The sequence below is a fragment of the Copadichromis virginalis genome, linkage group LG7 (genome assembly GCF_057382275.1).
Source record: "Copadichromis virginalis isolate Kocher_CV1m ecotype Utaka linkage group LG7, C_Virginalis_male_GT1.1, whole genome shotgun sequence".
Taxonomy (NCBI): domain Eukaryota; kingdom Metazoa; phylum Chordata; class Actinopteri; order Cichliformes; family Cichlidae; genus Copadichromis; species Copadichromis virginalis.
In genome coordinates, this window is record NC_140624.1 from 246,284 (window position 1) to 268,193 (window position 21,910).

Genomic DNA, 21,910 nt, shown 5'->3' on the forward strand with positions numbered 1-21,910 from the left:
TGATGTGAATTGCCTAATAATGTCTGTCTTGTTGCTTTAGAGAGGGTAAATGAGTTCATTTGGATCAATTGGAATTACAGTTGTGGGTATTTTATGACTGGCCCAATGCTTCTTGGAAAAAAACGTTTTTTGTAAATAGCTATATAACATCTTTTTTTAACCTTAACCGACACATTTTAAGGTCGCCCAATCCAGTCAAACTGCTGTGGATTAGATTTTAACCTATAGTCTCAGCAAGCATTAAACAAGATGTGTTTACACATATGGTTTAACCAGCACACTTCTGTTTGATCTGTGGAGACCAGATGGACCCTGGAGAATGCACAGAGCAAGCTTGTTACAGGTAACAAAAACTAAACTAAAAACTAAAACGTTGTATAAAAAAACATTTTGAATTAATGAAAATATATATTAAAGTTACACTTCTGAAAAAAAGAAAACTAACTGAATTGATTTTGTGAGATTGAAAAATGAACAAAACTGACATTAGATTTAAAATATACCGAGGATATATCATTTGTTGATTATTTGTTTTGCTTTATTTTATTTTTTAAATGAAATAAAAAAATAAAGCCTATATATAGAATTCCAACCTGTAAGAACTCTGGCACAGGGGATAATCAGAGTTGTGATTTGTGGCTGCACACTTACAGTTTTTTCTGAATGCTTAAACCCTAACTGTGATTCCTGTAGCACAATCTCTAAAACTATTCAGACTTATAGCAAAACCACTCACTGAGTTTGCAAAACTAAAAGCACAAAAACTGCTTTGCACTCAGTTTGCAATTTTGTAACACACACTTTGCAAGACTGTAGGCACAATTCACTGCACAACACTCAATTTCCAAATTTCCAACACACTCCTAGCAAAAGTATACACATGTATGGCTATCATTAACACTAATTTGCCAACTGTCTGGCACACTTTCACATGTGAAAACTTTTTTAGATAATTCGTTCACTTTGCAATCAGCCTAAGCACTATAATACAGGTAAGCTGTGTGTGCGGAGTACAATGGTGGGAGCAGAAAGAGTGAGAAGTAGAGGAGGCCGAGGAAGAGGACGTGGAGGTGAAGAAGTAGGATGAAGAGGACGACAAGGACAAGGAGGAGCAAGAGGAAGACGAGGAGGGGGCAGAGGAAGCATGTTCACTGCAGACCACGTAACCCATATAGTCATTATGGCGATTGCAAATAATCCTATACTTGGAAATAAACACTTGTGTTTGTTTTGATGTGTTTGACTAAACACCAGTACTTGAAGTTTGGATCCCTCCATGCTTATGGATCTATGACAGAAGTATGAGCTCAAACTGACATAGCCTACCTTGTGCACAGGGAAGGCAAACGCCAGATGTGTTTTGTATTCATACCATCGGTGTGCAGTTGGCGCATTGTGTGCTTAGTAGATGATGGCTTGTGTGTACTGTTTGATACGGAAACACCATTTTTACGAAGGTGTGAAGAGTTAATCTAGCTGTGTTTGCTTTTGCAAGAGAACTACAATGTTTTGATGATTGGGTGACAGGTTTTCTTATTTGTGTGAAGAGTTTTGCAAAATTAGCCAATAGTTACAAAAAATGTGCTTAAGCAATCAGAAAAAACTGTAAGGGAGCAGCAAAAAAAGACGAGGAAACGCAGCCCATTGCTGAGCTCTCCAGTGTCTTTTACCTGGTTTTGCTTGTCTACACATGTTGCTACAGAAGCGTATGAAGTAGTTGTAATAATTTAAAGCAGTGGTTCCACCTTGGTGAAGGTCAGAGTTGCATTTTTATCTATGGAAAGGGGCCCTATGGGCGGCGAAAAAAGCTTAGAAACCACTGATACCTGTCTGTACGTGTTAACAGCAGTTAAACTATTTTTTTAGACGAGTTTTTGAACTTCTAAGTTTCTCTTCTGTGTTTTCCTCTGTTTGTCTGACTACTTTACATACTCTGTATTTTTCTTTTTTGATGTAACTTTGAAAAAACTTTACTTACAATGCAATGCTCATATTTGCAACTTTTCAGATGCCCTGTGTGTTCAGTTTGTCACAGTAGAGGAAACTAAAGGGAATCACCGATGGCTTCATTTGTATGGATAATGCATACGTTTTAAAACGATGGAACAGTGGGGGAACAAAGGAGATGGAGTTTAGTGGGTTGGTGGGGGTGGGGGTGGAGTTAAGAACATCTTAACTCTGTCCTTAAATCTGTCTCCACCTCCACACAGATCCTCTGCATTGTGACCTTATAACAAATGCCTTGAACTAGACCGATCTGGACCCCTGTGGTGGGAAAAAAAAATCTGAATGGGCTTCTGGGACTGTGAAGAAGGATTGAGGGAATAAAGCCTCCTTTTTCGTGGTCTGAATTAATGGTGTTTTTGGAGCCGGGACTTCATGAAGCAGGATGGATATTTTAATTCCCAGGAGTAGAAAAATACTGAAGAGAGACAGCAGAAACAACTAGAACGATTCGTTTGAGCAGATGATTCAAAGTTGCACATTCTAAGCATGATGCATTTCTGCATACCAGCCCCAGTAACAAACATGACTGAACATGTGTGCTGATGGTCCACATAGTCCAACCAGTGTCTCCACCGTACTAGTTGCTCTCAGAACAGACCCTGGGAGAATGTGCGCGTCAAAAGGTTACGTAATTATCCCACCACGGTAAGACAGCACAGACCTCTAGTGTGCAGTGTGTGTGCATTTCAGTCTGGGGGTGTCTGAATAGAAATGGATGGCAGAGAATGTGTGTGTGTGTGTGTGTGTGTGTGTGTGTGTGTGTGTGTGTGTGTGTGTGTGTGTGTGTGCGTGCGTGCGTGCGTGCGTGCGTGTGTGTGTGTGGTGTGTGCGCGCGCGCTTATGGGGCAAAGCAGAGGGAAAATCACTCAGCTTCACCAAAGTTTCCAATTTCTCAGTTCTCCGCCCCCTTCACTATATAACAAGCGTGTTATATAGTGAAACCTGAAGCGGCAGCAGAGCTCCATATGATCTGCTCTCTCCTGGAAACTGTCACACTTTAACACTATGAAAGGTGAGTAGCTTTGATTATTAAACACTTTATATTGTTCTGGGTTCACAGATGAAAAAAATAAGTGAAGTCATTGCTCCAGAAAGCTTCAAACTTATTTGGTACAGAAGCTTAGTGAAAGCTCTTGGGACACTTAGTTTATTAACCTGATCTCTGCACTAGTTCCCGATTTGTCCATGAAGTACTGCTGTGTAAAAAGACAAAAACAAAAAAACATACTAACATTTTTTCAGCAAGCCGTTTCCTTCATTGTCTGCAGTTATTAGTTCTGTTCATTAAAAAGAAAGCCTGCAAAACCTGATTAAATGCACTTCTCATCTAAAGCAAGAGCTTTTGATTAAAACGCAATTCTTATTAACTAGCTGTGCTTTTCATTGCATTGTGTCTATCAAGCATTAATTTTTTTTCTTAGATGTAACATCAAAAATTACAAAATGTCAGAAAAACTGATTGATTAGCTCAAAGGCTAAGCTTACTCATTTATCTCTGAGACGACTTCTCGTGCAGTATTTAACTGATGGCCGATAAATCCAGTGTCCACATACAAGCAATGCAACTTACAACGTGTAATTTTAGAGTAGATGGCGTGAGAGGATTTGATATAGTGACGACAGGAAATATACACAGCTGACCGACAGTGTGGTGTTCAGTATTAAAACGTGATTATGAAAACAAAGTGTGAGGAAAATAGCCTTGAGAAATCTCCGTGCTGTTGGTTCTTGGCATCTCACAGTCAAATAATGACCGGGGCTCCTCTTCCTAACACGTGCACTCAGAGCAAGTTGCACATAATGAGGCTCCGACCGTTAGCTAACAGCAGTGTGCGGTTATTTCGTAATGGATCTCTTCCGAGAACAGGTTATGGCAGGTGTCGTGCCAAGGTAGTTATCCCCGACAGAATTTGTTTCCAATGCGTCGGGAGCGCGCACTGGACAGGGAGCGCGGATCCAGTTGACTCCTCTACCATTCCAACCAAGCAGGCGTGGAAACTGAAATGCTTTAGTGAAAAAGTGAAAGATGAGTGTCGTTACATAACCGTTCAGTTTGTAGCTTGCAGCAGAAAACGTTACATTCAGTGTTCTTACGTGGTGTCGGAATTGATTATTCATCAACTCGAGAACTTGTTGCCTAATTACAGGATAATCGCAACTGTGTAAACTTAGTCTGATTGTTGGACATCGATGGAAGTTATGTCTGCTGGAACCAAAACTACACCTTTCTGAGTACATCACTGAACACAACCGTTTTAGTCTTGTAAAACACAACCTAACTAAGCTTTAGAGGGAGGAAAAATAACCCGTTGATTGTGAAATAACTTTGCCATAGATCAAGTTGTTGAGTTTTCTTCCAGCCTATCTGAGTGATAACAGATTTTTTTAATACATTACTGTTTACAGTCCCACTGAACTTAGAGCAGGGGATGTCAAACATAGTCAGAATCGATCGGCAAAGACTGCAATCCGGCCTGCTGAATGGGTTTACAAAATATTAAAGAAGGTACCGTATAAATATTGGAAACTTAACTTTAAAAAAAAAACTTTACAGTTTTCACTGCTGATAAAGACCTACCCTACAGCCATTCATTATGCACCAATGTTCAGTTCAGTAATAGATAAACAATTAAATGACAGAAAAATTGCTATATTTCACTGTCTACTATAGAAACGTCCGTTTTATGAATATGGGACAGTCAGTGAGCTACTGGAACCTTTTCTGTAATTTTACACATGTATCATGTAGAGAAACTGAGATGTGCTGCCAAAATTGTAATTGTAAATTGTAAAAATTTTATTATTTCATAATCTCAGGGATTAAATGTGGAAAGTGTAGTTTCACTCTTTGGGCCCACTTAAGATCAAATATCCAAAAGGCTGATTCTGTTCATCTGAACGTAGTGTTTTCAGTGGGAGGAACGCTTCGGCACTCATCCAAGTGACTTCTTCAGTCTCAGCTGACTGCAGGTTTTCACAACCTTATAAACAGTACAGTTGCACAATGACTTAAACTAGGCCACTGATCAATGGTCTTTGATCAATGGTCTTTGATCAATGGTTGTTGATCAGTGGTCATGACAATTTGCACGTCAATGATCAAGTTGTGCACAACCATTACAAGTAAACTTTTTAACTTCTTTCCACAGGCTAATTTCCTTATAGATTTACAGTATTTATGTTCACAGTGTTACCCACTCAAAATTAAGTCAGTCAGATTTTGGATTTGAAAATAATAGCCCTGTGAATTCACCTATATGTGAATATTTTTTGACTCAGTTCAGAATCCTATTATAAGGACACAAAACCCAGATCTTATAATATAGCCCTACTTATCAGGCAACATTTTGAATACTAAAAATTTAGTTTACAATAATTATTTACCGACTTTGATGTATTTACAATACAGTACTGGACCACAAAGTCAGCCTAACCTTCAGTCAGTCGGCCAGTCATTCAGTAGCTCAGTCTGTCGGTCACTCAGTGGTTCAGTCAGCCCATTATGTTTCAGAAAGAGGAAATGTTGGCTCCGTTTCCTAGGAAGAAGGTCCTTTTTGCCTCCATGAGCTTGTTCCCAGTTTTGGCACATTTTCTCACAGTGTGCCTCTTCTCTGATGTCCTGTATTGAACGTGTGTGAATACCTACTATTTCAGCAAGGAAAGGCTATTGTAAGTTCGATCTTTTAGAGCCTATTAAAATTATGCTTTTTGAAGTGAGGCACTTGGCCCACAGAGAAACTGTGAAAAGGGGAGGTAAACTGTGATCTGGCTGCAAGGCCACTCCACTTTTGTTGAACTGAGCCTTCATTCCCACCAAGTAGCTTCCGAAAACAAGAGCTCTATTTTTTACCTCGGCCACAATTTGGCTCTGCCGCTGAGATTTTGGCTCCTAAAGTGGTTCTAACCTCCATCCCTATGTACACATCACATACAAAGTCACTTTTGTGCTCCACCTCTGCCCTTTATCAGCAGGAGCGAATTCCTGAAGATGGCTTCACACAAGGCTTTGTGATAAATGAACCTTCTATCCCCCGTGCTGTTTTCAGAAGTAAACATAGAAAACATGGAGAAACTACTCCTGTTAAACTAGGTCACACTACATGTAACTTGTGTTTGTGTGGATGTTTGGGGTGAAAAAAGAATTGGTGCATTTTTGTAATCGGATTAGTGTGAGCGTGTTTCCTGCAGAAGGATGCAGGACTGCAGCAGTGACCATAATGTGTTCCAGAGAGAGGAAAAAGGGGTAACAGATGGACTGTGAGAAGCCTGTTAATGCAACCTGACAGGAGTGAGCACAGTCAGTGAGCTGTCTGTTTCCTCCATAGAGAGAAATTCTTTCAGTAGTGCTGGCCCCAAAACAGGGTTTGGCAGAGGTCCTGACCAACTTCTAATGTGGTCACATAACCTCAAGTAATTGCTGACCTCATTCAACGCACAAAAAAGATGGCATACATTTTGGCTTTTGTAAATACAATAATAGATGGCACATCATATAAATGTTCACCAAGAACTACCCAAGGTCCTGAAATTGCTTAATCTCCTGTTGAGGTTGTTGGTGCATTATCCTGAATGCAAACATTTTCACGGATAAAAATGCAGAAACAAATCTCAGTCAGAATTGTTGCAGCTGCGTATCATCACAAATGTATAGAAACACTTTTTATGAAGCAATCAAACGTGTTAATTTTATAGACAAAAAAGTTCAGTCTGTACGAACTGCTGTCATGGTTGAATTGAAATGAGAGTGACTGGGACAAATAATGCATGACGTTTTTCAGCAATCTACCTTTAAGCTCTACTGAAATTGGACAAGCCATAAATGCCTTCTGAATAAAGCTTTATTCTCTGCCTTTAAAACAAATCCTGACACTATGTTATGTTCAATTTCTTAGGTCAATCAAACGATATGGAAAACACGTCCAAGGTGGAAGCTTCTAATGGGCACAGCAGGCCGCTGGACATTGTACCCAGTACAGAGGAGAAGATGACAGAAAGGGGACAATGGGGCAACAAGGTTGAGTTTATTCTGTCCGTGGCAGGAGAAATTATTGGCCTTGGGAATGTCTGGCGTTTTCCTTACCTTTGTTATAAGAATGGAGGAGGTGAGTGTCGCCAATGAACGTTTTTTGCTCGTTACCTCGTTATCTTGAGATATCTTTAGTTTATTTTTGCATTTACATAGTCATACACTGCATCAGGGTCTGGTGGCAAGATTACAGCCACAAGACACTTCAGATTAGTAGATGTAGTAGACTTTATGCATCATTTCCTTTCCTTTGGAAAGAGTAGTCCACCTAGCATGCAAATTAAACTGATAAACTGCAAGTGCTTTGCTTGAAAGTTGGATTAATTATCATTTTTTATAATTACTATCGTATGCATTAGCGTTGAAAGAAAAAAAATACATGAGCTAACGTGTGAAATTCCAAGACAATCAATAAAATAGTGAATAAGTAGGCCAGGCTTGTTAAATCCTTTAAAAATATGAAGAATGAGCCAATTCATGCTTAACTTCTAGCAAAATAACTTTGGAGCAGGATGTTTTACTAGAAACTTTTTTGCAACCTTACCTTGCAGTATGTGTACAATAACTTCAAGATGCAGCAGTCCTAACTGCACCACATTGCTCGAGGACATGTTGAAAACAACTTAGTCAACTTTTCCTTCAATCTGTGTGTGTACAGGTGCCTTTTTTATACCATACCTCATCTTCTTGTTTGCTTGTGGGATCCCTGTCTTCTTCCTGGAGACAGCGTTGGGTCAGTACACCAGTGAGGGAGGCATTACCTGCTGGAGGAAAATCTGCCCTTTGTTTGAAGGTAATCAACTTGTGTTCCCAAGAAATCATTTTATGGATATTTTATGGTGTTAACAGTACCATACATGGATACATTTGTCTAATTCACGTGTTAAATGTAAATGTGTCTGCAGCAGCTGCTTGTGAACTACAGAGTATTCCTAACAAAAATGTAGAACAACACTGAAAAAAGATACAGTACAAAGTAAATGGATATAGGGGATTGCAAATTGTGCAGGGTCGAGTGAAGGAAACAGTCATGTAACTGAAACTTTTTCCTTACTTGAACTGACAACTTTGGGTGGATCACATCAGACACAGCACAATTAGCTTCAGTGGAGCTTTAGTGTTTACAGGCTGCTGTTAACAAGTGATAAAAACAGATTCAGTACATCTCCAGCTGTGCTTCGACTAGTACATGTCACAAGAATGTGACAATATTAAAGTACGCCTCTGTGGAACTACACTAAACAATACATTTGCACAGTTACCTGACTGTATGTTGGTTCAGCGACAGGTACTGCGGAAAAATAATGACCTAACTGGCCTGACCAATCAAGTCAAAGGATTGGTAATAGTGGTATTTTATTGCTTATCACCAAAAGCGTGTTTTCTGTTTCAGGCCTGGGTTATGGCAGCCAGGTAATTGTTGCTCTGCTGAACATCTACTACATTATTGTGTTAGCCTGGGCCATCTTCTTTCTGTTCCACTCCTTCACCTGGGATCTGCCCTGGGCATCCTGCAACAATAGCTGGAACACAAGTAAGACAAAGATTTTGTATCTCTGCTTATCATATAAACTTAAGAAAATTCTTATTGGTGTTTATGACTTTGCTGTCCACATAGGGTAAATTTCTTTAATGGCCATATTCTAACACAATACATAAATACAATATTCAAGTATCTTACACTGTCACTATGAACAATAATGGAAGAGCATCTTTTTATTCTCAATAGACAAAAGCAGCAAATGTGACCTACACACAGTGTCATCCATGTCGGGCAGTTTGGATTGGTTGAAAAGCCCTCTCTGTAGGCTGTCTATAGATAAATACATATATAAATGAACACAATTGTGATACAATAAACTGAGAAAAAGGGATGCTGATCATTTTTATGTTGGTTAAGATCATAGAAACCAGCCAATTATAATACCTCGTGGAATTTCTGTGATTGGTCCTTTCTGTCATACAATTTTTTGTATTCAAGTGTAGACAACCTGTCATACACAATATGCAACATTTCAGAACAGTTAATATCCATGTAAACCACAGGAGGAGTGGAAGGGGCAGACTCTTTGTTCTTCTTGTCACTGACAGTTCTTTGGCATCTGTATCTGTATGTTTGGAGTCACTGCCAACTGAATTACGATGTTTAAGAATTTTAGCATGTGAAGTGCCGAAAATTTTTGCCGGTGCTGCACATACTATTGGTGTAATCTTTAATCAAGGATACCTAGGTCAGCATCTCTAAAGGTCTCTAAAGACTACTTTTAGGGATGCAGATAAAACGTCCTTTTGTGATTTTTTTCCCATATTTTTGAATAAAGGGAGTGAATGCTGCAGGAAAACTGTTTCTGTCTGTCTCAGTGTCGGCACTTGTTTGTCTTGCCTGTGTGTAACTTGGAAACCTTGGAGAACGCTTGGATTTCTTCACAGGATTGAATGTCTTTTTGTCTGTCCTTCATTCAAGATTCCTGTATGCCATTGCAGAAGGGGAATACCTCCATCAATCACCATGAGAACACCACCTCTCCTGTCATTGAGTTCTGGGAGTAAGTGTCCTTTTGTTTGACCATGTCCTCAAATGACCTTACATACCAACAGATTTACTAAACAAAAAATTTCTTCTAGAGGTTTGGATTAAATTAGGTCAAACTACTTGTTCAAAGTTGTCTTATTTTTGTTTCTCTCCGCTTTTTAACTCTTAGCTTCTGGTTCCTAAGGGTTTGTATCAGTACATTAGGTATGATAATTAGTTTTTCTCCTGTGCGTATGTTTTCGATTTAGGCGCAGAGTACTGAGAATATCTTCAGGTATTGACCACATTGGTTCTCTGAACTGGGATCTGGCTCTGTGTCTTGCCTTTGCATGGGTAATCTGTTACTTCTGTGTATGGAAGGGAGTGAAATCCACAGGCAAGGTAAAAAAAGAAAAATAATAATAATAAACCCTCCCGTGCTAAACATTCACAGTTAGAACAGCATCTGTGTTATTGATGTGCACCATTAAATACCAATCTTCTGCCAGTCTTTTGTTGTTTGTAATAAATGAAAAACAAAGATTTGCGTTTAACCAAACTCATATAATGAAAATCTGCACTGCTTAATGCTACGAAAGATATTCTACTTTTTTTTCATATTTGAAATTTTTGCAGACTAAAGAAGTCACATTTTGGAAAAAAAGAGAGAAAATAACACGTTTAATTGAAATCAAAAAAATAGAATGGTAGGAATTGTTATAAAAGATGTTAGAATCACAAGAAAATGTTGTTTCCTTCCAGGTAGTTTACTTCACAGCTACTTTTCCGTATGTAATGCTCCTGGTTCTCCTGATCAGAGGAGTAACACTGCCAGGCGCCTCCATTGGAATCCACTTCTACCTTTACCCCGACATCAATCGACTGTCTGACCCCCAAGTAAGTTAAAAAAAAACAATACACTTGTGCTGAGGTGGTGAACAGTGGTCCACCTTGTCAGAAAAACATATGTCCAGGCATGCAGATCAAATCTGGGAAACACAGCCTTTCATCTGTTCCACTAGACAAGTACTGACTGATCCATCTGCTAATTTGGCAAGACTGTGGCATCTGAGAGACAAGCTAATAAAATTTGGGTTAAGGAGAGAAACTTGATATAAACTGACTTAAAACCTGCTCACAATGCAGAGGTCCCCAGTCAAAGTCCAGCATCCTAAGAATCTATGAAAAATAATAAGAAGTAGGGTGAGGGTTAGTGAGTGTCAGAGCCACAATGCAGGATTAAACAACAGAGTATCTGTGAATATATTAAGATGACGACTTTGAGTTCCAGCTGCTGGCAACCAAGCATATATAGAGATGGTTAACAAGAAGCATAAAATGTAGTTGTGATAGAGTCAAAGGAGCTTGCAAAGAAAAGCGTCTGGACTTCTTTAAGTTGCTTGAAGACGTTTCACCTCTCATCCGAGAAGCTTCTTCAGTTCTAAGGTCAAATGGTGGAGAGTCCCAGATATAAACCTAGTGGGAGTGACCCCCCACAGAGGGACAAAAGGATCCCCTGATGACCCTCTAATCGCCTGAGCCAAGGTGGGAAACTGGGCGTGGGTCCCAATCAGCCAGAGTTTCGGGTGTGTTCATTGTGAAACCTGGCACCACCTTATCATGTGAATTCCTGAGGTCAGATGGCCCAGGATGTGAGTGGGCGTTAAGGCGTCTGGGAAGGGATCTCAAAACTGGATTATAGATGGCAGAGAGTTGGTGTCGTAAACCCCCGCCTCTGTTCAAAGATGGTCGCTCACAGTGGACATAGATGGCTTCTTTCACTCCTCTTTCAAACCATCTGTCCTCTCTGTCCAAAATGTGAACATTGGCATCCTCGAAAGAGCGTCCTTTATCCTTAAGATGCAGATGGACTGCTGAGTCTTGTCCTGTGGAGGTGGCTCTTCTGTGTTGTGCCATGCGCTTGTGAAGTGGCTGTTTGGTCTCTCCAATGTAGAGGTCTGAGCATTCCTCGCTGCACTGTACAGCATACACCACATTGTTAAGTTTGTGTTTTGGCGTTTTGTCTTTCGGGTGAACCAGTTTCTGTCTGAGCGTGTTGCTGGGTCTGAAATACAGGAGAAACTCAGGAGAGTTTTCTCCAAGCATGACATCCCAGTGTATTTCAGACCCAGCAACACGCTCACTGTGAGCGACCATCTTTGAACAGAGGCGGGGGTTTACGACACCAACTCTCTGCCATCTATAATCCAGTTTTGAGATCCCTTCCCAGACGCCTTAACGCCCACTCACATCCTGGGCCATCTGACCTCAGGAATTCACATGATAAGGTGGGGCCAGGTTTCACAATGAACACACCCGAAACTCTGGCTGATTGGGACCCACGCCCAGTTTCCCACCTTGGCTCAGGCGATTAGAGGATCATCAGGGGGTCCTTTTGTCCCTCTGTGGGGGGTCACTCCCACTAGGTTTATATCTGGGACTCTCCACCATTTGACCTTAGAACTGAAGAAGCTTCTCGGATGAGAGGTGAAACGTCTTCAAGCAACTTAAAGAAGTCCAGACGCTTTTCTTTGCAAGCTCCTTTGACTACGATGACCTGGATGACTGAGAACCTTCACAGACATAGTTGTGATAGACGTGACAATTACAGCATACAGCAACATCAGGAAGAAGAAACACGAGAAAATAGAGAAGTACCAGAGCCTGAAGGAACAACTGGAACAGATATGGAAAATAAGGCCAAAGCATTTCCAGTAGTTACAGGAACATTAAGAGTTGTAACCCCAAAACTGGAAGAACAGCTTCAACAGATTCCAGGCTCAACATCAGAGAGTCCTAGGAAGAGCTAAGATATTGTGCAGAACCTTCAACTCCCAGACCTTTCGTAGACGGTTGGCCTGATCATGTACTTAATGGTTCACTGTGAGACTGGCAGCTTTTAACACCAAAAATTTCTAAACATATGTACTGAATCATCTTTAACGTTTTTGTTGTATTGTACATTTGTAATTTCTTGGAAAGTCACCACTGTTTACGAGAAATTGTCAGCATGACTGTTTGATCCATCCCATAGGCAAAGATGTGATTTCAGGTTCAGATAGATTTTCACTGCTTTGCCTTTTTGCTCTTAAGAAAGGCTTTTCAGATTTGTCAAAAGCAAACACCGGATACAGCACTTAAGATTTTGAATTGAGTGCACTGTTACTTTGTGTTGTTCACTTTTATGGCCTCATAAAGTCACTAGCCACATTGGGGTGGTTGCTCAAAAAAAGCAAAAAGGAACATCCCAGCAAGCTCAGTATCGAGGCTGTTACTGAATGGCCAAATTTGCATTCTATGTTTAGAATTTGACTTTATGTACTCATCCATCCACCTAAAGCTAACACAGTTACTCCACCCATCATCCTGTCTGTCTGAAAAAAAGAGATAGAAAATATGTTTTTCTTGGCATTGAGACATTACCAAATTGAGAAAAGTTTCCCTTTTTAGCTTCACGCAGAAGACTGACACACTTAAGGACTAGCTGGAGGATCATTGAACAGCTAAAAGATAAAGCCAGTTATTGTAGGTTTATGACAGGGGTGGGCAATTCCAGGCCTCGAGGGCCGGTGTCCTGCAGGTTTCTATATCTCACCTTGGGTCAACACACCTGAATCACATGATTAGTTCATTACCAGGCCTCTGGAGAACTTCAGGACAAGTTGAGGAGCTAATTTAGCCATTTAAATCAGCTGTGTTGGTCCAAGGACACATCTAAAACCTGCAGGGACACCAGCCCTCGAGGCCTGGAGTTGCCCACCCCTGGTTTATGATGAGGGACTGAATCCTGTCTCATTTTTGTGCCTTTAAACTAACTAAACAACTGGTTGCTTTAAACCGTTTTAACAATCACATGAGAGTGGGTTGGGAATATGGGTGGTAACAAGGACACTTGCAGTTTCCTTTGTGCTTGCTTTTGTTTGAATTCCAAACACTCGCCCCACCCCTCCTTCATTGTCCTTTAGAGAATGAACACAAGCCACGTGTATGCAGTCCTAGACAAGGCTGAGTGTAAAGCGTTTAAGAGTTCAAAATATCTGCCTTTGGTTGTAATGATGTGTCCAGAGTTACTGTCAGTCAGATCTTCAGTCCCGGCTGCCAGCTACCTTGAAAAATGCCTCAGTGCAGTGGGAGCATTTTACCAGAAAAGCAATTAGAAAGAGAAATCTCATTTACATGTTGAAGTGTGAGTGAGTGTTCCAAGAGTGCTCTGCTTTGTGCCTTAGATGTGGAAATGGCTTTACTAGGAAGCTCATGTCAGGGTTGTGGGGTGAGAAGAGATTTCAGAGATAGTAGCAGTACTTTTCTAGACTTTTTTCAAAAATTAAAAGGGACATGGGAGGTTTCGAAGACTGAGTTCACTATTTGCATTTTTGGGTGTGGTGCTGCCGTTGTGCAAAACAATCTTATCTTACCCTGATCACACAGTGATCTGGTGGGGCTGTATCTGGCCTTTTGTCCAGTGTCAACTGCTCCTGCAAACTGGATAAGAGGGCAAAGAGAATTTTATGGGTGGATGTTAAAGGTTTCTTTTAATTCGAAGCAGAAGAAAGAAACAAAATAACAGCGAATGTAGTTCTTGCTTAATGTTATGGATTGAAGTCTGTTTCCAAACATTCAAACTGGACTGAGCCTTTCAGGAACACAGAAATATGCAAACCAAAATAATGTGTAAACTTGTCTGTATTTTCTTTGGTTGTCAAGGACATCTGATTATTCTGTTGGAAATATATTCTCTTAAGGTCATCCCATTTTTTTCATACAGGGTAGGTTTGGTTAGATTGGGTTTTTTCGTTAATAAATTAAATCATCATTTGAAAACTGCGCTTTGTAATATTAAACTGTATTTGATTGTCTGAAACATGAAAATATGACAAATATTAAAATCAAAAACAAGAAAGAAATGATGAAGGGGAAAATATTTTTCACAACACCGTAGAAAGCTGATAAACATTCGTTTTTTCTTTTTCTGTCTGAGTTTATCCTTTTTTTTTTTTAAGGAGTCTTTAAAAATGTATTTCTTTCCTCATCTGGTTTCATTTCTGTTCAAAGGTATGGATGGATGCTGGAACTCAGATCTTTTTCTCATTCGCCATCTGTCTTGGCTGCCTCACTGCCCTAGGAAGCTACAACAAATATAACAACAACTGCTACAGGTAATGACTCTCTCTCTCTCTCTCTCCGTCTTTTGTCCAGTGACAAAAGACGCTTTACACTCATATATATATATGTGAGCATATCAAGTAATTCTGTTCCATGTAATGTCAGTAATATTTTCAACAATTTATTTTCAGTGACTATATTCTTGTTGTGCTGTTTGCAGGGATTGTGTGGCCCTCTGTTTCCTTAACAGTGGTACCAGTTTTGTTGCGGGCTTTGCCATCTTCTCCATCCTGGGCTTCATGTCCAACGAGCAAAATGTGCCCATCTCAGAAGTGGCTGAATCTGGTTTGTAGTTCTTATATTAGGTAGGTAGGTAGGTAGGTAGATAGATAGATAGATAGATAGATAGATAGATAGATAGATAGATAGATAGATAGATAGATAGATAGATAGATAGATAGATAGATAGATAGATAGATAGATAGATAGATAGATAGATAGATAGGTTTGTACATCAAGGTCCATGCCAGGGGTTGAGAAACCAGTAAATACTGATGTGGGTAGTGGAACAAAGCTAATATGGACAAGGACTTACAATGTGGAATTGATGTAAAGCTACTAATCCAACTGAGAGGTCATATGCAATACATGGGAGTGCAATAGCGTTTGTAGCAGTTGAAGACAGCTACTATTGAAGGTGAAGATCCAGAGCCTATAGCACAGTGGGAGGTGTATTGAGCACTATTGACATAATTCATTTCAATTCTGGAATAATAAGCTAGCCACATAAGGAGATAAATGCCTCTGATGTCAAGACACAAAAACTGCTCACAATACACTGAGGTCTCCAAAATCCTGAGGCACTATGAACAATGAATAGAGGAAGGGGTGAGGATTAGTGAGTGTCAGAGTCACAGTGCAGGATGAAGATAAGTGCCCCACCCCCAGCCCCTGTTGAGATCTGAGGCAGCTGAAGACAGACAGTGATTGGAACAAGAAGAGGAACCGTCATGGACCACCAAGCCCCAACTTGGCCTGTACCTCTGACAGATACCATCAGATCCATAGAGGCAGGAGTCCACCATAGACAACAGGACCCAAGTTGCAGACCGTACAAAGGTGTCGTGAAGACTATCCAACATATAATAGCAGGATGTAAGATGCAAGTTGATGCAGTATATCCCAGCTGGGATAGTGTACAGGGACATCTGTGCACAATATAGACTAGATGTCCCCAAGTCCCGATAGGAGACACTACCAAGGAGAAAAGGTCCTGTGTTGCAGCCTTTGAGTTCCAGCTGCTGGCAACCAACCAGATGTAGTGGTAATCAACAGGCACAACATCAAAGGGTCTCTGTCCAGAAGAGCAAAGTCCTAGGAAAAGCTTAGATACTGTGCAGAACCTCCAACTCCCAGGCGGTTTGTAGAGGGCCCGAGTTTGAGGAACACACAGAGCTTTCATGTATCCATATAGATGTATATATAAAGATACGGTGTATTGATCAGTACTGCAGGATGTTTATTGGGTGTGAATCAATGCATGGCAGAATACAATTTTCTAAAGCGCAGACAGTTGAACTGAACATGTCAGTATTATATCAAAATATGTGCTTGATTGAAAAGAAAAACACAAATTCTAACTTCAGTGGGATTTCTGTGTACGACAGGTCCAGGTTTAGCCTTCATTGCCTATCCTCGAGCTGTGACCATGATGCCTTTTTCCCCTCTGTGGGCCTGCTTCTTCTTCATTATGATTGTATTTCTAGGACTGGACAGCCAGGTGAGGCCAGCATGTAGCAAAATAACCCACACAAGAACACATACAAAAAGAAAATTCAAATAATAGTCATATGAACACAATCCCAACTAGTAGCCTTTGTACAGCTCTGCTATTTTTCCTCAGTTGCTCAGTACCTTTTTATTAACAGCTGGTCTGTGCACATGCATACACAAATGCAGTACACAACATCAAAAAGTACGCACATCTCATAACTTTGGCTTTTTTCCTGATTAGTTTGTATGTGTGGAGAGCCTGGTCACAGCCGTGGTGGATATGTATCCTTCCGTCTTCCGCCGTAAAAACCGCAGGGAACTCTTCATCCTGGCAGTAGCAATAGTATCCTTCTTCCTGGGCCTCATCATGCTGACAGAGGTTAGTTTGTGCAATTCTTTCAGTTTTAATACATACATAATTTCAAAGTGATACTGAGCATAAATGCTACCAATCCATGGTCTTGTGAATTTAAGTGAAGTACTTACTGGGGCATTTTGTTTGGGTTTTTTTTTTTATGATTTTTTCCTAAGTCAGACTGTCGCCAAGCAGTCTGCCAAACTCATTTAAAGTGCCTGAGTTCACCTACTGTAGCTTCTCTTTAGCAACCTATTAAAATTCCTTCATATCCAGTCACTTGGCACAAATCATGCTGTGACACAGCCAACTGTGAATAACTTTTGTTGTTGGCAAATTGTTTCCACTTTAGTAAAATCCAAGCACATAATGGATAAATGACCTGAAAGCAATATTTTGCGTCATGCAGGTTGTGTTTCATTTGTTTTATCTTACACTTGTGAACTCATGTCTGTCTGTCTGTCTGTCTGTACCCACAGGGAGGCATGTATGTCTTCCAACTCTTTGACTACTATGCAGCCAGTGGGATGTGCCTGCTCTTCGTAGCCATTTTTCAGACAGTTTGCATCGGTTGGGTTTATGGTGAGTTTGTTATTTAAGACTGTCGGAACTTAAAAATGCTCAGTGCTTAATTTGCTAATAGAGACCATCCATAAAATGAAAGGTGTAGATTGATGGTTTGAGTTCAAAGGAATTAAAGAAATGATCATTACTAGTTGAAAATAACTGCAACTTGTTTTATTAAAATAATAGTGTGCTGGGGTTTTTAAGCTCTCTACTGGTCAGGGTGAATCTTGACACTGATCCAACTTTCCTCTGACCACAGGGGCAGATCGCTTCTATGATAACATTGAGGATATGATTGGCTATCGCCCCGGCCCTGCCATTAAATACTGCTGGCTTTTCTTCACTCCTGCAACATGCTTTGTGAGTTTTGCTTTATTAACAGTTCTCTTCTGAAAGTAGAGCAACCTCTGCTGGTCAAAATTAGAAATACATGTCAATAAAACTGGGCTAATATCTTAAGATGATACCAAAATTATACAGTCAAAGTATTCACTGGTGTATTAAATGTCAGTTATTTATCAGTGTTATCATACTTCACACAGGGAACCTTTGCCTTTGCCTTAATCAAGTACTCACCTTTGAAGTACAACAATGATTATGTGTACCCGTTGTGGGCGGATGGGATCGGCTGGATCCTGGCTCTGTCCTCCATGCTTTGCATACCCCTTTGTATGGCATTCAAACTGTACAATACCCCAGGAACACTGAGAGAAGTAAGTCCGAAACTGTTTGGATTTTTCTGTGCATATGAAAAAACTGGCACCTTAAAGATTGAACCACAGAAACAAAACCAGTCAGATTCGTCATAATTCAGTATTTTTGAATGAACAATAGTTCAATTTGTTTGCTTCTTTGTTACAGAAGTATGTATACATATCTCAAGAGCATTTCCTTTTTGCTTTACTTTGAAAAAGTTCTGGATCATCCGTTCACTATTTCTATTGTCTGAAATTGGCAGCTGCCATAGAATTCATCACAATATTTGAATATATTTATTTATATACACCGTTATCTTAAGTGAATAAAGGGAACTTCTATCTTCTGTTGGTTAAGGTATTCACCAAATAAGAATATTGTTCCAGGTTTTCAGCAGGAAAACATCGTAACTTACCATGCCCCCACCTTCCCAAAACCATGTCCCAAATGCAGACACAAGCAAGCAGGTAAATGAGCAAGAGTACCTTTTAATGAGTTTACAGATAAATGACAACTAGTCCTGCAAGGCAGAGATGAAATGAATCCATTGCAAATCCCACTGAGATCATTCCAGCAGGCAACAAGATGAATCCAAAGAGGTGGTAATACGGAAAATCCAAATAACTGGGTGAAATGAAATGATGGCACAGAGAGAGAGGGAGAGAAACAAGACACACAGAGTTCAAGTTTCAAAATCATAATGAATGTCTTTAAGTTAAAAAAAGGTTTATTAGAAATTGAAGAACAATCAATCAGTTTGTCAGACATCATATCACTGACATGCTTTGTTTTTTAATCAATTTTCTGTTCACAGCGTTTTGTTCTTCTAAGCACTCCTTCCACTGAGTTACCAAAGACAAAGCAGGAGCAGGAGGCACTCCATGCCATCTTTGCAGCAGACGGTGAAAGCCTCCATCAGAAAGCACCTCCCTCTCGAGATGGCTACGTCCCTGTTGGTGAAAAGGAGTCTCATTGCTAGAAGTTTGAGGATTGGAATCGGAGTCTATTTAGAGGTCAGTTGTCACTGTGAGGCTCTCAGTGACTGGCCCCATCACTGTTCTCTCTGTATTACCTCACAAGATAAGCTGGTGAAAACAGACATGTATGCAGACTTTTACAGTCTGCTCACCTGCTATTGGCTGCTGGAACTTTCTTCTTTGCATGTTGTCTTCAGTACACAGTGTTGTGCAAATATCCTGAGCTGCCCTTCATTTCTTTATATTTTGCTAGCAAAATGTGAAATGGGTGCAGTGATCTACTGAAACATGCAACCATACATGGTAATAGAGCATGTGAGGCAAAAAGTAACCTTTGGGAATAGTTCTCCAGGCTTCCAGAAGGACATTTAGATGTTCTTTGGCTGTTGGCTGTCTTTTGTTCCATTCTCTGTTAAGATGATCCCACACCGCCTCAGTAATGTTGCCTATGTGGAGGCCAATCCTTGACTATTAGTGTTCCACTGTGTGTTTTTCTGTCCAGGTACATTTTTACTGTATTGACAGTGTGTTTGGGATTACTACTAATCAGACATGTTCAAGATTGTATTACATGGTGGGTGAAAATTTGATAGTACTTTTTTGCTTTCATAATTCCATCATTTTTGACAAGATTCCCAGTACCGATGGTTGAAATGCAGACCCATACCATGCTCCTTCTTTTTTGGCCACTTGTTCTGTTTCCTCAAATTTTTTAAGTACAAATTGCACACCATTCTAAGCTATGCTAGGTTTCCACGTAATAGGTTTTTAGGAATCACCTTGTTGGTGCAAAAATACTCTTTCTATGACAATACTGTTTTTGCAACAGGCAGCTAGTAAAGTGCCTAAAGATACAATTCAAAGTGAATTTTTCGCTAAGTTGTCTGTTGTGTGTAGACACAACACCGGTTAATACCTGGAGTTGGGCAACTTAGGTTTTTGCAAATAATTCACAGGTCAGTGTTAAACAGGTCATATATAAAAAAAAAACATTCCTTCAAAAATAGTCAGGTCTAAGAATTGGGATGAATGAATGAAAAAGCAAACCATCTTCAGAAAGCCTGGAGATCAACCGCTAAAAAAATCAACAGTATAAAGAAACGATGGGGTGACTCAAGACTTTTGCACAGTACTGTACCATATGATGGCAACAGCAACATTACGCAAAGATTTACTTCCGTTATTTGAAAGTGGGTTGACATCTCATTTGCCTGTGGCAGAGTAACGTGACAATGTAAACACTGTTGTTACACAGTGGCAAAGAATTTACATTTGACTGTCTGCTTTCTAAGGAAGCATTTTCTTCTGTTGTGGACATCTCTAATGTTCAGTGAATCTCATTCTGGCTGCTTCATTAAATTTAACAGCCGTCTGCTGCAGACTGAGTGCAGGAAAGTGTCACATGATCGCACAGCTCACAAACCCCTCTGGGCTTAAATTAATCTGCTTAATGTATACAGAGGAGAACCACATTGTTTATCCACCAACAGTTGAGGTGTTCTCTCAGGATTGGTAAAAAAAAAAGTCACAAAAAACATTACTACACAAGGTGTTTTAGTAACCAATGCTTCAGGATACAAAGACTGGTTACATTTCTACAGATCAACCCACTTAAACTCTGTTTGTTTATTTTTATCTTAACACTGTTTGTACCATTTTAAAGGCTTCTCTGTATAATTTTGGTCTGCTTTGGGCACTGCAGATTTGTATTGATGTTTTATATTAAATGTTTATGTTAAATGTTCAGATTCTTGACATGGATTTAATTTAGTCTTGTTTTAATGTGCCTTATGTCTAATTCTGGGAATGTATGAAATAAAGTTAAAAGGTACCCAAAGCAAAGGGACAGTTGATCCACTTAGATTATATCAGAAGTGAGTTCCAATGCAGGAGATTCATTCCAAAAAAGAAGAAGAAGAAGCTTGTTATCTCTTTCTGCTGTATCGCAATGAACTTCAGCCTGTGTTTCTTTTTCTTTACATGTTGAAATGAATATATGATCACTGATTTTGGAGCATGAACACTTTTTGTTATAAGATTTTATACACTAAAACACTTTTTTTTAAATGAATGAATACAAATACCTTCATTTGGAACATATATTTCTACTACATGTGTATATTTTGTGGGACATCTTCAGTGAATTTGTGTTGGCCTTGATTACAAATAAATGTTTTACATTTTAGCAATTGTGTATGTGATGCCTCATTTCCAGTTATGAACATTTATGTAGAATTTTACATTCAAATCACACAACCCAACCAGGACGTCTACGCTATAGGTAAAAAATAAATGCTGAATTTTATGTTTTGACAATTTAAAGTGTACTTAATCGTACTTAAAAAACATCATGAAGGTCAGTAAACACCCACAACATCACCTGTTCATACCTCTGCCCTTGGGCAAGCGCTACAGGAGTCTGACATCGAGGCCTAAAAGACTCAAACAGCTTCCGCCCACAGGCCATTAGACTCCTGAATAAAACAATTTACACAGTCCCTCTCTTACCTCATCACAGCTATAGAATGCAACTGTATTATTATGTTGTATTTATTATTGTCTGCTATCACACTAATCAGTACAGATCTCTTTGCAAACTTGCACAAGAATAAACAAAAAGCCTCAGGTCTCTGACTCATTTCACTGTTTGCAGATTTATTACTTGTACTTTCTCTGTGAATTTCTTGGACATTTTTATAATAATAATAATAATAATGTATACTTTATTGATCCCTGTGGGGAAATTCCTCTCTGCATTTAGCCCATTCACTCAGTGGGCAGCCATTGGGCGCCTGGGGAGCAGAGTGTGGGGACGGTACCTTGCTCAGGTGTGCCTCAGGGTAGCCGTTCAGTGGATTCGAAACCCCGACATTCCAGTCATGGGGCCACCACTC

General features: G+C 39.8%; 1 protein-coding gene across 1 annotated transcript; it reads left to right on the plus strand.

The window, feature by feature from the left end:
• Positions 1 to 62: 62 nt before the first annotated feature.
• LOC146704115 (sodium- and chloride-dependent GABA transporter 2-like) lies at positions 63 to 21,201 on the plus strand. Its single transcript, XM_085461068.1, has 16 exons — positions 63 to 343; positions 2,009 to 3,019; positions 6,900 to 7,109; positions 7,692 to 7,826; positions 8,427 to 8,567; positions 9,498 to 9,579; positions 9,815 to 9,947; positions 10,308 to 10,442; positions 14,598 to 14,701; positions 14,869 to 14,993; positions 16,316 to 16,428; positions 16,663 to 16,800; positions 17,256 to 17,358; positions 17,603 to 17,703; positions 17,886 to 18,056; positions 18,854 to 21,201. Exons 2-16 carry the CDS (start codon positions 3,013 to 3,015, stop codon positions 19,016 to 19,018), a joined length of 1,863 nt encoding a protein of 620 aa, XP_085317194.1. The 5' UTR covers positions 63 to 343; positions 2,009 to 3,012; the 3' UTR covers positions 19,019 to 21,201.
• The last annotated feature ends 709 nt before the right edge of the window (positions 21,202 to 21,910 follow it).